Source organism: Chiroxiphia lanceolata, chromosome 5 (genome assembly GCF_009829145.1).
Source record: "Chiroxiphia lanceolata isolate bChiLan1 chromosome 5, bChiLan1.pri, whole genome shotgun sequence".
Lineage (NCBI taxonomy): Eukaryota > Metazoa > Chordata > Aves > Passeriformes > Pipridae > Chiroxiphia > Chiroxiphia lanceolata.
Window position 1 is genome coordinate 29,767,519 of NC_045641.1, and position 17,319 is coordinate 29,784,837.

The window sequence follows — 17,319 nt, forward strand, 5'->3', positions numbered from 1 at the left end:
AGTGAAACTTGACCCACTTTCTCTGGATGGGTTGGGAAACCAGTAAGAGTGAATGACCAGTTGTGTGGCATTTCTTCTTAGCAAGGTGGCTTCTTTACTTCATATGACTTTCCTGTTTCTTAACAAATTCATGCCACATGAATGATAGGCGTCTGCTAAGGCTCCTTCTGCTCTCTCAGTTCCCTCTTGTGATTGAAATTTCAGTTGAAATGCAGTTTTCCTAAGCCAGTATTCAGCTGTAGTGGTGCTAGTATGAAACATGAACATTGGGAAACAGCCTGACTATGGATCTATAGAAATATAAATCAAAATATGGTTGGCTTGTTCTTATTAAAAGTGACAATCAGCTTATTTTTGTTTCTAAGTCAATAGCAGTACAAAAAATGAAGTGCATAACCTTAAGACAGTATCTTTGAAATCATGTACAAATATCACAGAGATTCCCCACCATGGTATTTTCTTTTTTAGAAAGAAAGATATGATTCTAAAGCGGGTATTTTCTGCCAGACATCAGCAGATTTCCACAGTGAACTCTGAAATCCTTAAAAAGGAGGGGAAAAAAAGAAAGAAAAAATATAATGGAACAGCTAATAAGCCTTTTAAGATAGCAACATAAAAAATGCTGCCTATCACAATACTATGGCACAAAATACATATTTTTAAACCAGTTATAAATGAATAATGCTCTTATCACTCAGACTGGAGGCATGTATGAAACTCATACTTGAATATTCTCCAAAGGGATATGTCTAGACATTTGAAATATTGTTTGTTGGCCTCTCTCATCAGCTGAAGCCTAAGCATGATACATCTGTCAATGAACATGGCAGCAAACATTAGCCTGTGTACTTCATTGCTGTTTTTGCTATATAATTCATTTAATGGCGATCATATATATTTTAATAATCTCAGTGAACTAAATTTAACTTATTCATATTATGTGAAGGAACTACAACAAATACGAGAAAAAATAGAGATGGCAGGGGAAAGTTTCCAGTCAGCAAATTTTGAAATTAAATTCTTGTGCCTTATTCATAATTAATACAAGTAATTTTAGAACAAAACATAAGACAAACTTATTATTAGTTGTTCACTTCGGCTTGCTAGGGTTGTTTTTAAACACTTTACATTTTTTTTTGGTTAATTAAAAATAGATGGGCTAAGAAAGAAGATAACCGAACAACTCACATCATTAGCAGTTTACTGAAGAAAAAAGAACCTGAATGAGTAAAGTCTCCCTCAGCTGGAAACCTAGGTCTTTATTTAAATATTACATTTAGTCAATGATAATAAAAGTGGAAAAGTAATTGGACAAAATAACTCAATGAATGGCATAGCTGGAAAGCAATGTTGTTTTTTTTAGAAACACCTTGCAGGTAAAGTACAGTTACAATGACACATCCTGAAGCTGGTCTGTAGATTGGATATCAACACGTAAGAAATCCAGAACAGAAATCTCTCCATCTGAGAGTCAAGAATCTAGGGAGGAAATCATCATAAGCAGAAGAACAAACAGCATGTTATGAATAAGGAAAAAACCCTCAGCATAAATCATATCAAAGGAGAAATGAATAGAGACAAGACGACTTTGTCATCCAGACAGTTGGAAAAATTGGAGAAAGTTCTGAACAATGACAATCCCATGGGGGAAGGAGGGACAGGAGAGAAGGGAAGTGAGTTTAAGAGACACTAGCTTTCAGAAGCATCATTAGCTCTTACAAGTTAGTTACTGGCTCTTGAACAATAACTGCTGACGCAAAAGGTGGACTGGGAAGTAATTTGTGGCTTTAGTTTTCAAAAAAAGCTGAGCCGCATCCACCTTTGCCATATTGCTGTGAAGTCTAGCACCTGAGAAAATCAGATAACTGAGTTCAATGTGAAAAACAAGCCTTCACTGCAACATGCAATATCACTCATTTCCTAAAAGAGCCTTCTTTAAACAGAAGGGAATTAATGTTGATTTTTAATAAACCTATTTTCTCCCTTTTGTCCCTTATTCTGATGCTGAACTGTGCAATATCAATATTCTCAGTCTCACCTGCTATTTGCCTTATTTGTTTTTTTCTCACTTCTGAAGATCTTCTTCCTGTCCTACCAGGAATACATCCTGTTAATTTCCACAAAGCTACTGTGCTGTCTGCATTCAAGCCTCTCATATCAGAATCTATTTAAATATAACACCTACATAAAAATAGTTTACAATAAATAGTTCTTCTATCAGACAGGTGTCATTGTGCCCCAGGAGAAGCCAGTTAAAGCATGAAGACAACTTAACATGAAAATGTAGCGACACTCATTTGAATTAATATAATCCAAGTTATACTTCTATGAGACTGAAATAAAGTCTTTGCAGTTAGACCTATTATACCTATATAATCCAGACAGTCCCATGAATTTTATCTACATAAACTCTGATCTAAAGTACAGTTAAAAGGAGAATCTGTAGAAAGAAACCTGAAAATGTTTAGTGTAAGTCATGTACACTTATTCTGGATGCACATTTGGCTTATTCATTCTTTGCCCTGCCTGCCTCCTTCCCTCCTTCTCTGACTCCCAGCCACTGGAAGCAGTGAAATTGCATCCAGAGAATGCTGCTACAATAATTACTCCTTGCCCCTTCTTTAAAGCAGCAGAGTAATGTGTGTACGCTGCTCCCACCACATTCAAATCAAGGGAGTTAAGTAACTTCCTGTCAAGCAGTTTGCCATTTCAAAGGTGTGCAATACAGCAAAAAATCCACCATCCTAGAACAAATAACATAAGAGTGAAAAAAAGGTGAAACTTTTTGCAAGGGCTACTTTGTCCTGAACTCAAGTACTTTGTTATGGGCTTGACCTAAATTGTGCAGCAAATGAAGAGAGGATTCTGGACATTCTCCAGCAGCTTCAGCTAAATTAAATATGAACATGAATAAGGCCCTGCGGCCCTGCATTCTCCAGGATGCCACAAGCATGGGACTCACAGAGAATCCAACCTTGCTGCAGAACTGTGTTACAGATTTTAATTAATTGAGTTTCCACTGTTAAGCTTTTCCTATGAAAGCCTCCCACAGTAAAAACACTCCTTAAAAATGTTATGCTGCAGCAATGAAAATAAATCTAGCTGATGAATTTTCAAAAACTTTCTTTGAAAGAACATAATATCAAGAACTACAATCACTCATTCCAGATACTGGTTCATGAACTCAAAACCATCGCATCCAAGTACTGCATGTTCTCATCTTTCCTAACTGCCATATGCTGCTCAGCCATTTAATTTTATATGCATTCTCATGGCTCCAGGCTTCATGGGCAGATGGCTGTTTGCCACCTAATCAAATTCATACATCAAAGACATCCCAAGTAAGGTTCTTTGTAGAACTGTATCCTCCTTTAGTTTGTCTCATTTTCTTGAGCATTTGAACATCAGTACAAATTTGTACTATCAAAAGGCTCATAATTTTCTGATATAAGACACTCATTCTTCAATTAAACAAACAGTACAATCAGTTCTATCCCACTCTAAAAATACAGTTCAGTGCCTTAGAACTTCACAGCATAGCCACAGAGTCCTTAATATCCCTTTTGGTTCTATTTTGGGTCTCTCCTTCTTCCATAGCCACATCTGTTCTTTGAGCAGAACATATCTACATGCTCTGCCTCCATGTACACAGTTAAAATAATGCATCTTTACTCTTGCAACCAAGACATGTTTTGCTGTACTGCACTGAGCTTGCTGCAGCATCTAAATTTGGATGCCTTCTAATTCTCTTTGACTGCACATTGATAAAACTGAATTTTCATGGATTAGCTCATCTTGATGTAGGCTTGTGGCTGTTGCTTTTGATGAACTTAAAACCTCAGAATTGCTTTTGATTCTCTGGAGAATCCTGTTCATCAGACAGAAAACTTCTCATATTAGTAACTGTGGTATTTCTTCAAGCCACTGTGACCTACATTGCCTCACTGGGTTGGTTAAATGTTTCACACCCTTTTATCACATTCCACTGACACAAGTTCTGTAACTCTCTGCCTGCTGTATTACTTATCACATCCATTAAATACATGCATAAACACACACCTTTTCTGTCTGAATGCACAGCAGGGTCATGGTTAGCCTGACAGTGATGGAGGGTTGCTTCTCAAACCTGTACAGTTCTTCAACTGAAAAAATATTGCTTTCTTTTACATGGAGAGTCTCAGCTTATTCCTTCTAGGATATGTTTTACAGATACCAGGATAGATATGAAAAACAAGGTCATGTATGTTAAAAGTGACTAAACCCTCCATTTTACACCTTTTTCTCTAAAGAAGGAACAGTGTAGTAATTTTTAATGTTACCTTCAACAGCTACAGAAAAAAAAAACCCTCGCCCTCTTAAGACCCGTAAGATAAACAAAGCTGCTGAGTAAAGGACATCTAAAAATGGGTTTGTAATTTATACTAAAAAGAAGCAATATCCAATACCAGTTATTTTAAGATAGCACATTTGGAAGAATATTATTTGAAATATTTTTATAGAAGAGCAATGATGGAATAGTGACAGAATATATAATCGTATTGACACTGCAGATGCGAAATAGAATAGAAACGCTTATAGTAGCACTTCATAAATGCCATTTTAAAATATCACATTTTACATCTAGCTTTTCTAAGCAATTTAATATTTTTTGCCTCAGAAGACTACAGCTAGACAGCCTGCACAGCTCACCTTCCCATGCTACAGTAAGTCATCTCTGCAGATTAAAGGGCTATCCCAGAGAACACAGTGACCCAGAAGCCAAAGTGTTTACAATTTGTTCCAGACATCATATATTTAGCTACACACAGTTCTTTGTATTTACAGTCCCTTCTATTGCTCTGTTGAGAGTAGTAACCTGAATATGCTGAGAATGTAGTGGGAGCCTGTTAAACATGGACTAAAATTACTCCTGTGTCTCATAGCTGCAATGGTTTTAACAAGTGCTGCACAGGCACAGTGTGAGTAATACCATTTATATTCAGTTAAGCTAATCGTCCTTATCTCACTTCCATAGCCCCTTCTTCCACAAGGACAGAAAAAAGGCATCTCCTAGTGGCTTTTGAGACACTACTCTGCTAGCCATTTCAACAGACAAGAGGTCCTATGACCCATAACACATTTTGACAATTTTCAAGCTGTTTGGAAACTACGAAAGATAAAATCTAGTAAGTGGATGTTTGCAGAAAGATCCAATTTTTTTGACATTATTAAAAAAAAAAATCTGCTACTTATCAGAGCCATAATATCTATACTCTAAAACTAGCAGTCAGCTTGCTAACCTAAGCTAAGTCCTCAAAGTACTAAAAATAACCCCAAACCAACACACCTCCTGCACATGGCCCCCTCAGAAGACAATCCTGTGGTTTTTCTAACAGCAACAATAAAGTGTTCTACAAGGTGATTTTTATTCTTCTCTCCTTTGATAACAAGACTAGAGTCTCACCTTATCTGGCCCAGAGCCATACAACCACCAAAGCTGCTTTCCCTTTCTGGAGTTGGTGCTTTATGATACCACACCGACAAAAGTACCACTCTGTTGCTGAAGCTTTGCAAAATAATTGACCTGACCTAAATATTGACCTGACCTAAATCAGGAGCCTAGTTAACACCCCCCCTTGCTCCTCAGCGCTGATGGGACTCTAATGGCAACCTGAAGCTGTGCTGCTTAGAGTAGGTGATGGTGGACATGAATAGGAGCAAACCCCTCCAGGTTCAAAGATCAGAAAGAGACTTCATTGACAAGTTCTGGCCTTTTTTTTCAGGATGAGGCAGCTGCATCAGGGGCTGCTGCCAGAAACAATTTTGGATTTAAGTAAGCAGAACAGGTACTCACGCTATCTAACAACGGTTATCTAATGCTAGTGCTCTGAATTCCTCACCTAGAAATGCTTTGTTATCTTGCCAACAAAGAATAGAAATTTAAAATTATTCAGAAGATCAAGTGGAAAAATCTGACTCCTCCCAAGTCCCTCTAGATCATGATTTAGGCATTAGGTGTATTCTTCTTTACCCTGACTCTAAGGCAAAAACTATAAGCACTGCTAAACAACAGAAGTTCAGAGTTAAGAAAACTGTTACAGCAAGATGACTTAAGGGAAGGAATTCTAGATGCCAATTATGCACAGAAGCAGGCTCATTTTTATTTTTCTCTTCCAATGTCACCTACCTCAACTGTTTATGCTTGGTACAAAAGAGCATGGAGGAACAACACGGGGTCAGTTGTAATAGTCTGGACTGAGCTATTGCTTCATGCTGACAAGAGCAAATCCTACTGGGAAAGCAGTGAGGCAGAAGCAGCAGACTAGAAAAATATATCAACATGCTTCAGCTACTGCAGCTCTTGAAAAAGTACTTTATTAGGTCAGAACAAGGGTCAGTTTTGGGTTTTATGCTTTCTGACAAGACACCAGTAGCAAATATGAAACAGTAAAGTGTGTAAGAACAATACATTCTGAGATATCTCTGTATATTTTAACTGTTAGAGGTAGCCAGCAATTGAGGATATTTCTGAGTGGAGACTTTATTTAAACTAACATTTGAAAATCTGTTTCACATATAAGCCTAATCCCTTTGACTGCATGACCCTGAAGTCTCCTAGCAGTGAGTTCCACTACTACATTACATAGTGTAATGAAATACAAGTTTGAAACTTGCTGCCTAATCACTTCATTGAAATCTTAACTCTTAGAAGCTATCAAATATTCCCAAACCAAAGTCATGGACAATGTCAAACTGGTCCTCTGTCACATTTTAGTTTTCTATCTTTTTTAAAAAACAGCATTGAATATGGTACTTGAAAAGAAGACAAACCCCAATTTTAAGTAGTGGTCTAATATTTTTGTTTGTTTTGCTTTCTTTTTTTTTTGACTGCCACTAAGTTATGCCTGGCACTTTAGCACTCTGCTATTCAGTATAAAGAGATCTTCCCAAAATTCAGTAAAGGAAGCTTCAGATTTAATATATAGTACTTTCAGCAAAAAGTCAGTCTTAAAAACATTCCTTTGATTTCTGAGTCCAAGACCTTCCTATGTGTAGAACCCAATATTCCTCCTTATTCTGATGGCTTGAGTAGCTTGCAGAGAAAAAACTTTTATTACCTTATTCTTGTTTCTGAATTCTTGTGTTTATGGAGGAACATAAGCACAAGAATGACCTTCGGAACGAGACTATACACTAGCTTCAATGGGGGGAGTGTGTGTGTGTTTCTTTGCTTTGCATCTTACATATTTGAATGTGAATTGGTATTAAAAATAGATAATGGGATATTTGGAAGAAAATTAAGTCCTGATGGTTAAACAGTAAGAACTGTTAAGAACAGTAAGAACAGTAAGACATCAAGTGTCTGTGGTTTTGGGAATTATCACTGGTACAGGAGAACATGACTAGAACCCTAGAGATGTAAGGATGGAGACCCTATTTAAAAGGTCTTGACAGCTTTATTTGCAAAATAGGTGCCCACACACTTTGCTTAGAGACCACAATGGTTCCAAGTATACATGAAAGCTAATTTTTAAGCATGTAGGAAACTTTGTGCCTTTTGGATTTTGCCAACAGGTTCAGATGGCTGTGAACATAGAACTGTGACCCAGGTTAGATACAAGTATATTCAAAACGCTATGGATAACCACAATTACCATGTTAGGCACCCAAACTGCAGTCAGGAAAAACAGTGCTGATGCGACAGTAATTTCTCATCTACTGTATGAGGAGTTAAAGGACTAGTACAATGCTTAAAGCTGAAATTCAACCCTATGAAGAGGAACTAGTGCAAGATTCACATTCGACTAAAGTACTGCTAAAGCCTCCTGCTTCCAAACAGGCAATAAACAGACCAATACATAAAGAATCAGTCATCCTAAGAGGAATCCTCTTGGTAAAAAAGTTGTGGGAAATTCTCTTAGGAAAGATTTCACTCCCAGGGTTTGGGTCTAGATACTAACTGTAAGTAGTATTCTCATAGATACTCTTCTGGATTTAAGTGTATGAACACACCATTTCCTTAAGAAGCTGCCTTGAAAGGTGAAGTTTTGAGAACAGGTATAAAAAGACAGGAGGGTGAGAGGACAGAATAAAAATACAACATGATTTTCAGTGTCTCCAACACCAAAACAAACCTATATTACAGATCACTTTGTAGCAATTTACAAAAGGTACACTACATATATTATATATACATATAGAATAATATTATTTCAATCACTAAGTTCTTCCTCATCACTGAAATAAGCACTTTTCTTAATCCGTGGACGTTTCGAATCATCTGAAATTGAAGATTCCCCTGCAGTCTGCGTCCATCGCTGTTGTTCTTCCTCAATTTTGGCTTGCTACAATGAAAGAAGGAAAAGTATTAGCTAGGACTAAGAACAACTAAGATGCATTACACATAATAATGCTAATTATTCATACACATTGAATCATTAAATAAGTTAGAGAATTGCAAGGGTTTATCTCCATTTCCAGTAAACTGTGCGATAAATGCACTAGGAAACATTTCTGAAAGTATTTCTCACACACAAGCAGTCTCCTACACCATTGCAGGCCACATGGACTATCCTGTATTTTCAAAAAGTGGAATTTTGCCCATGGCAAAAAAACTATAGAGTAGTTAAGATCTGAAGCAAAGAATGCCTCACGTTTTAAACTGATGTTTTGAATCAGCTTTGTTCCCCTAACAAGTCTTCTAACAGCTGTCTTTTGCAATCATTCATTCACATAATGAATGCCTTTGGGGATTATTATTGAAGGTTATTCAGTTAAAGATTTAAATAGAAGCTTCCTATTTTTACCAGATAAAATTTTTGGATGGTGAGAGATATGGGAATGTTTCTTGGTTTCATAGGTTTTATTTTCAATTGTGGAGTTTCTGAGGAAAGGGGGAATAATTGTGCATATTTGAATTATTTTTTTGGACTATATAACGTAAAAATTCTGCACTCATTACAGTCAGATTCAGAACAAAGCTGTGCTAATAACTCTTGAGGGTTTTTTTGGGGACAGGCACACAGCGGACAGCTGTTGACCAGGGAGCAAAGAAATTTGAATAACAGGTCAGGCTTGCTCTGCGTAGTGAAGCAGAAGTGTGTAAACAAGTAATAAAGGCAGTAATACAGATGTCAGACAAACTATCTATATAACAAAATATGCACTCAGTATGTTTCGAGAGATGAGTCTACTAGAGACTGCGATGGACTGTACTAGGCAAAGGAAGTGCCCCAGAAATACATGTTGTTCACGGATAGTCCAGTGAGGGCAGAGGATGTGTCCAGTCATTCATACATAACTGTGTTTCCCCAGCTGCTCAGTTAACAAAGTAAAGAGGGATTTGTGAACAAAAATCTAGCAGGGCACTGCAGCAGAGATGACAAAAAACTAAGCAGCAAAGGAGCCTGAAGGAAATAAAAAGCTGCAACACATAATACAAAATAAATACACATAAACCAGCAATAATGAAAGTGCAAAAACCCCGAACAAAATCCCACTGAACATGACTGCAATGTGAAGATGTAACTACAGTTACCAACTGCTGCTGCCAAACAAGAGCCCCCCAAGTGCTATAGAGCAGAAAGACCTATGCACGTATCTCAGAGCATCTCAAGAAGGAAGTAGACTTGCATTTAAAAAATAATAATAAATACGCAATGCTTCAATTTTGTACCTGAAAAGCTATGGCTTGGCTGAGGCTATCCAGAGCAGGGTCTTCTCCTTCCTCTTCACTTTCTCCTTCCTCCTCACTTCATTGTGTAGAGAGAAAAAGAATAAAAGTTCTTTAATTTAAGTGTTTAGTACAAAAAAACTTTCTAAAGGAAGTAGGAATATGTAAGTAAATATACATACATTTCTTCTGGCTCAACTATTTTCTTTTTCTTCTTCTTTTCTTTTTTCTTTGGTGGCTCTCGCTCTCCTAGCATATTCTTAGGACAAGCATAACTTAAGTGTCCTGCTTCCTTGGAGAAAAAGAAATACTGCTTAACACAAACCATTACAAACAACTATATGTTAAAACATATCATGAGGGAAGTTAATGTAAGACAGTTCATGGAGAAAAAAATGGAAGCAAATTAGTAAGATAAATGGAATGTTGAATTAGCACACAGAAGACAAACTCCCCTCTATAAACTTGCCATGGAAATTAAGAGATTGGTGGTGATAAGCACGTTTAACTGCATACTAAGAACAAGCCATGAACACAAAAGATTTCTTTGGCTGCTGCAATAGCTGAATATACTACATACAGTTTATATTCAAGATAGAAATCTCAGAATTAACAAGTTAAGACACAGAAGTGAGACAACATTTTTGCTGTTATGAATATAAATCAAGTTTGTATTGGACATTAAATACCATCTGAATCTCAATGTCCTAATCATTACATCCAGGAAAAGTCAGAAATTGCCTAAAACTTAAAACTCACTGCTAGATAAAACAGTTGTTTCCACTGCTTATTTTACTGCCAACTGTGTTGTGAACTTCTAAAGATATAGCAAAAGCAGGCATTTTGAAGCAAAGATTAGGAGATTTTCATTCGCAAGCAGCATTATACTGACACTCAGATTTGTCTGCTCACCAGCATGTTAAGCATCCGTAACACGCACGTATTTTTCCCCCACCCCCAGAATCTTGAATAAAAGACAGAAGGGGTACTATCATTCCTGACAATGATACAACGTGCTATGCAAGCTGATAATATCAACCAAAAAAAATTTAACAGCACAGGGAGGATTAGCAATGGCCAAACTGAAGACACCAGCTAAGATTCTGTGCTCGTTTTGGCTGGGATAGTTGATGTTCTTCACAGTAGCTGGTATGGGGCTAGCTATAGTTTTGGATTTGTCCTGGAAACAGTGTTGATTACACGGGAATGTTTTAGCTATTGCTGAGCAGAGTTTACACAGAGTCAAGGCCCCTTCTGCCACTCATCCCCCTCACCACTGGGTGGGCTGGGGGTGCACAGAACCAGGACGACTGACCTAAAATGACCCAAGGCATATTTGCAGACCAGATGATGTCATGCTCAGCCATAACACTAATGGGAAGTTTGGCAGGGGGGGCTGTTGCTCAGGGATTGCCTAGGCATCGATTGGTTGGTGGTGATCAATTGTTTTCATTTGCATCACTTGCCTTTCTTGGGTTTTATTTCTCTTTGTTATTTTCATTTTCATTACCATTTGCTATTATTACTACTATTTTATATTATTTCAATTATTAAGCTGTTCTTATCCCACAACTTTTCTCCATTTCTCTACATTTTTGGTTTTACTCACCCCACATTCGTAACACTTAGACTTATCAAAGTAGTTACGCCTGCGAATGAATTCTGCTGCTCTTCCATTATCAATGGCAATACTTGCTTTTATTACTCTTCCAAACAACTGAAGAAAATTGGAAAGAAAAGGTAAATGTTTTGGGACTGAAAACCCAACCCTCCTGCCATAATGACTTTCCACAATTTACCTGTTTGTTATTAAGTGCCCGAGAACAGTTTTGTGCAGATTCTTTATCCAAAAACAAAATAAAGGCAACTCCTTTGCTCTTCCTGGTGTCTTTGTCTTTCATAATAGTAACTCTGGAAACATATAACTGCATTATTGATACACTAAAATGACTTCAGAGACATTTTTTCCATAAAGATCTCAGTGGGATCTTAGCTTTGTTATATAGCAAAAAGGTTAAAGTATATCTAACAATAGAAATACTCAATAAAGAGAAATTCAAAGGAACAGCTAACCTGGCCATGTGCTTACAGGTAGAGTGGAGATGATTTTAAAAAAGAATGTGGGGTATTTCTGGGGACAGTGTCACTCTTAATTTGCTTGGATGACCTGAACAGAGAACATACTCTTTAGATCTGCAGGCAACCTAACTGGAGGGAACTACGCATACTGGAGGTGAAAAAAAAATTCAGGAGTAATCTAATCACTGCTGTTATTGCTGAAAAACACAGTGCATTGAACTGCATCCAAACTGAGAAATCTATGTTTGTGTAGAACTAATCAGCTAAACAGGTTCACAGTAGGAAATGCTAAGTATGTGCAGTATTGTTCTACGAATATCTCCAGCTGAAATCCAAGGATTATGGATACATGTGTTATTCCACATGACATATGAAGTTAAATCTTCAGTCTAACATTGATATCAACAGCTTCAATAGCACATTAAGAAATTCAAGAAGGATCTAGATGCAGTAAAAAAAAAAAAGAAAAAATTACAAGACAGGGCAGGGGGGTGGGAACCTACACAACTTCAACTCTTGCATCCTTATATCTAATTTTAGGTAAAATACTAAGCAGTCACAATAACAAGTCCCTCTAGAATCACAAGTAGAGAACTGTACATTGCAATTGCGGGAACTGCGATATCTGATGGACATAAGTAAAAGCTCTCACTTCTACACTTATCCATTGTGCCCCACACATGTTCAAGGGAAGGAGAAAAATACTTACTAGAAGAATACTACTTCAACTATTTCAGAGAAAAGACTGATGGTATGTAACGACATTCTACTTGCTCTTAGGAAATGGTTAGCAAAACCTGTCCCTAGCACAAATATTCTTGTACTATGTATTCAACTGCAAGAACTTCCAGTTGTTAAATTAAATTTATAGTTTATTAAAATGAACAGAACTTAAATACAGTTCCACATTCATGCTTTAATTATAAAAAGCTCAAGACTTTCAAGTGAAGGAAAGACATTAAATATTTAAAATGAGAGGTACAAAAATAGAAGGCCATATCAGGTCACTTACTTGACAACTTTCCCATACTTTGAAAATATCTGAAATATAAAACAAAATAAAAAGATTTAGCAACAGACAATTTCATTTCATTAGTAATAAATTTATCACAACAAACTGATATATATCAGTATTGATTTTACACTCAAAATTGTTGTCAGCAAATTAAATCTAAACAATGCAGCTCTTAAAACTTACCCTGTACAGATCATTGTTTGTCAAAGCAAAGGGTAAATTGGACACATACACTGTGCTTTTGCTTGGTGCCAACCCACCACTCATTTTTCTGATAACAGGAGAAAGAGAGAAGAGTTAAACTGTATTCAACAGAGAAATCAATTAAAAAAACAGTTGTAAGACTTTCAGTTGTATTTCAAACCTAGCCCAGACAGCCATGATGAAGTTGCAGAAAAGCATAGCTCTTATTTCCCTTTATCTCCCTTACATCATTTTACATGGAAATTAGTGTTTGCCTTCATGGGTTACAGAAGACATACATTCCTTCCTCCTCTCCTGGATCCAAACATATTTTTCTTGTATGTGAGCCATATGTATGTGAAATTATTGACCTTTGTTCAAGTACCTGCATGATCTGATTCTTTATACAAGTATCAGTTCAGCTGCATTCAACATAAAATAAACCACAATCAGTTAAGTGAAAAAAAGCTTCCCTAAAGCAGAGCCCTAATTATTGTAGAGAGAAAGATACATTTTAAAGTCAATGTAGTAAGATGCTAGAGCAGCATGCATTTCCTCTTGTAGCTATTGCTCAGGTTTCTACACTCCTCTAGAACTCCAAGTGTATTCCAGAGCTGACCATAAGACAGCATTCTCCCCTAGAAGCACTTCCCTTCCTCCTCCTAATTAAGCAGCTCTATCCCAGCAAGAAACAGGGCAATTTCAAAGCCATTTTCACTTCCAATCTTTTCTATGGTCTTGAAACTAAGTATGTCTGGAAACAATGAATCAATTAAAAAATACTGTTATAACCACATACATATCTTCTAACACTAGGTGAAGAGTAACTGAACTAACTAGAGAAAGAACAGCCAATGTTTTTCTCCCCATTTGGACATTTCCCAAAATTTTAAGTGATGCAAAGTCTGTCTAAAACATTCTCTTTGATCCATTCTGTAGCCATGGCTCAGACCAAGAGCTAAGTGAGTAAAATTTAAGATTAAAACACAGCCCTTTTGAAAGAGTACACCAAATAGTACAGCAAATCCACTACCTACACAGTCCAATTGCTACCTCCTTGTCCAGTTTCCTACAGCCTTATTACTGCTTCTTGGCACTTCTAGCCAATTTCTAACTGAGGATTAAGCCATTTCTTCAGCAAGACCAACTCATTTTTAAAATGCAGACAAAAGCTGATCAAGGGACAAAAAACCTGAAGTATTAAAAGCAACATCTGCCATAGCACATAGTTTCTTATGGGACTTTTTGGGTAGCTAGTCTGAAGAGGTTGCTTGGCCAAGTGCCAACAAAGTAACTAATATCATATTATAATCTGGCTGATGTTTTCAGGCATTTCTGATTCAGCCATCTGAAGACATGATATTGCCGACAGGCACTGATTATCCAAGTGTTTTGCTTCTTTTTCCTGACATGCTTATTGTATCACAATTCATTTGAGTGCCAGTTTCCAAGTGATTGAATTTTGAGGTTCTCCGTCTTCAGAGACAGTTTTTTTGGCATGAGCAAAAACAGAAACATAAAGGTTAAGCAAATGAAAACAGAATAAATTTTCAATAAAGGCCATACATTGCATCTGGTGTTATGCAGACTGGATTCATTATCCCAAATTCCTTTCTGCTTGGCATTAGTATCCTTGACAAGCCTAACCAAACTGACTTGGCAACATTCCACACGAATAGATGGCCTGAAGTGGAGTTATCCAGATGTACAGTGGATAGAAGGACTTGGTAAGATTGACCTTAATGCTGCACTATAGTACATCGCCAGTGCTAATATATTGCAACAGTGGAGGAGAAAACAGCAGAGGTGAGCCTCAAGTGTCTGATGACAGCAATTTCACTCTGCCTAAATGACAAGAGAAGCTGGAGCACCCTGTAACAGGAGATCAAGCAGCCCTCACTGTAATGGGCAGGTGCCGAGGAGAGCGGCATTGCTGGAGAGCAGTCAGCTTGCACATTCCACAGCACCACAGTGCAAACCTCCAAAGAGGAGGTGATACATCATGCAGAGATTACTACGGGCCTAATAGCTCAGTTGTTAGGAAATTATTAATGAAGGCAGCCTACAGAACCACCATTTTCAGCTGTACACTACTTTTTCCAGAAGCAAGCTAGAAGAGTTGCACCTTGGAGTGCTGGCTGCCAGACAGCTGAGGTTGAACTTTGTTTCTAGTCCCCTGAACAAACTAAGTGCAACAGTTTTGCTGCTCCAACTGCCCAAATATTTTTAGCAATTTGTATTGTTTAGGACTGTTGCGCAAGGATTTCTTATTTTTAATGTCTGACTCACTGGACAGGCACAACTTTAATACAAGACAGAGTACTGTAACTGTAGGGCTATCATCATTTACTATCTGATGATTTTTAGTGGGAGGAGTAAAAAAATGCCAGTTCCAGCTTTAAGGCAGATCTCCAGATGAGACATGTCATCTGGAGGCTCACCATTACAAGGCTGAGAGGCCTTCTATTTCAGGAAGTTTCTGACTTCATAGAACTGTCCAATAAAAATTTAACACTTTCATCACATTCTTTCTCCTTGATCACTACTCACTCTGCTCTGTTGGCAAAAAAAAAAGTAAATATCCCCTTTCCTCAAGAAAAAAAAACCCAAACAAAGCAACCAAAAAACATCTGAGCTTTCTACTTGCTGCAGGAGACTCACCTTAGTCATGTACAGCCTGACTTCTATATCCTGCTAGAGCTCTCTGACAAATCAAAACATTTCTGTTTTATCCTGGATGCTTTTATGGGGTTTCCCTGATCTTCAAGGTATTACCTGATTAGTTAACTTTAAAGCATCAGCTGAAAGCGAGTACATTATCCCCATGGGACTGAGCAAAATTCCCATTAATGTGTAATATTAATGTCACCTTCATAATTTTTACATATTAACTTTGAGGATAGAGTTGTCTCTCATTACAATGACTTCTTGAATTCAATCTTTTTTGTCTTTTCTAACAACTTGAACTAAAAAAAGCCATTCTTTGACAAGAACCATCTGTCAGCAATGATTAAGTCTCCTGAAAAATAGATCAGGTACATGAATATGTTTTGTTTGAATCCAATATGCTTAATGCAGCATCTGTCACTAGCGTTGGGGACATCACAAGAAAAGACAATGATTAATTTCAGTAATTGGCTTTTCTATTCTGTCCCAGAACACATAAGGACACCAGCAGAACTGTTCAGATGCCTCCGAAGCACCAAGTGGAGTCTAAATTTACTCATACTTCCATGACTTAACATCAGTGTTTCCACTTAAGCACAAATTTGTGTGTTTAAGTGCAGAGCAGCAAGGTCAGATTTATAATTTAATCAATTAAAGTAGCATAAATGATTTGTGAACAAGTTTCTCAAGGCTTGCTCACTCAGGCCAACTAATTGATCCTTAAAACACAGTATTTTATTCCTGATTTAATAGCATCAACAGAGTTTAGACCCAAATCAACAAACCATTAGTTTCAGAGGAGCTTGGCTCAGGCTTATAATCAAATGTCTGTGGTAAAGGAGGAAACCAAACTCATGTTCTCCTTGGTTCCTGTCAAGGGTATTAACCACTTGCTACAATTCTATCCTACAGAGGGGGCATGGAATAAGCTGTCAAAGCATAATCTGTTTTATCTCACAGTCGCCTAAATAGTACAAAGCAAATATTAAACAGGATCAGAGTTTGGTAAACAACGTTAATGCTATCAGCAAAGAAAGAAAGTCTGCCCAAGCCAGAGAGGAACGTAAAAAGGATCCATTTGAATTGAACCACTCTTACACACTAATCTAGCTACAAAAACTTAGGGACATTAAGTAAGCGAGCATCAGACCACCAGCAGGGACTACCTTAAGTGCTTTCTTAACAGTCTTTTTAAAGCGATTTCCAGTATAGCCAAGATGGGAGAAGAGCTGTTTGGTTCAATGGCATCTGGTCTCGCCCAGAACCTCACCCAGGAGGGGCAGATCTGGGTAGCTTAGTTGGTGACGGCCCTTCCTCCTCAAACCCCAGCCGAGAGACTTGACTCCATTTCAGAGCTCGGTACGTGCAAACCCCCATTAAGGCAACAGAACCACTGACTGCTCAGGAATCTCCACACGCTGTACTAAAGCTTTTGGCCGTAGCATTACCCCGCGGTTCCCTTACCACAGCACGATCCCGACCAGCTGCTTGTTTCGTCCCTTCCTACGCCGCAAAAGCCCGAAGAGAGGGAGCTGTAAACAGGCGCTCCCACACGCGCGGTGCCCCCGTCCCGGAGGGCTCAGCCCGCGAGGGAGCCCATTCTGCGACGCGGCACTGGAGGACGCGCAGGTCCCTACGGGATCGGTCCGGACTCTCGGCTCGCCGCCTTCTCGCTACTTCGCGCTCCCACCGCCCCGATCCCGTCGCGCTTCCGCTGACGCAC

At 38.0% G+C, this 17,319-nt stretch overlaps 1 protein-coding gene across 1 annotated transcript; it reads right to left on the reverse strand.

Moving 5' to 3' along the window:
* Positions 1-7,416: 7,416 nt before the first annotated feature.
* Positions 7,417-17,302, reverse strand: ZCRB1 (zinc finger CCHC-type and RNA binding motif containing 1). Its single transcript, XM_032688550.1, has 8 exons — positions 17,061-17,302; positions 12,930-13,017; positions 12,744-12,772; positions 11,452-11,563; positions 11,262-11,369; positions 9,835-9,944; positions 9,656-9,731; positions 7,417-8,324 (listed from the first exon to the last, which is right to left on the reverse strand). Exons 2-8 carry the CDS (start codon positions 13,011-13,013, stop codon positions 8,193-8,195), a joined length of 651 nt encoding a protein of 216 aa, XP_032544441.1. The 5' UTR covers positions 13,014-13,017; positions 17,061-17,302; the 3' UTR covers positions 7,417-8,192.
* Between the last annotated feature and the right edge of the window lie 17 nt (positions 17,303-17,319).

Bases quoted from the DNA above. Each gene is read 5' to 3' on its own strand.
- ZCRB1 (XM_032688550.1), bottom strand. From the start codon at position 13,013: ATGAGTGGTGGGTTGGCACCAAGCAAAAGCACAGTGTATGTGTCCAAT. The intron at 9,732-9,834 runs GTATGTATATTT...TACACAATGAAG, and splicing joins ATAGTTGAGCCAGAAGAAAT to TGAGGAGGAAGGAGAAAGTG. The intron at 8,325-9,655 runs GTACAAAATTGA...CTTTCATTGTAG, and splicing joins GCCAAGCCATAGCTTTTCAG to CAAGCCAAAATTGAGGAAGA.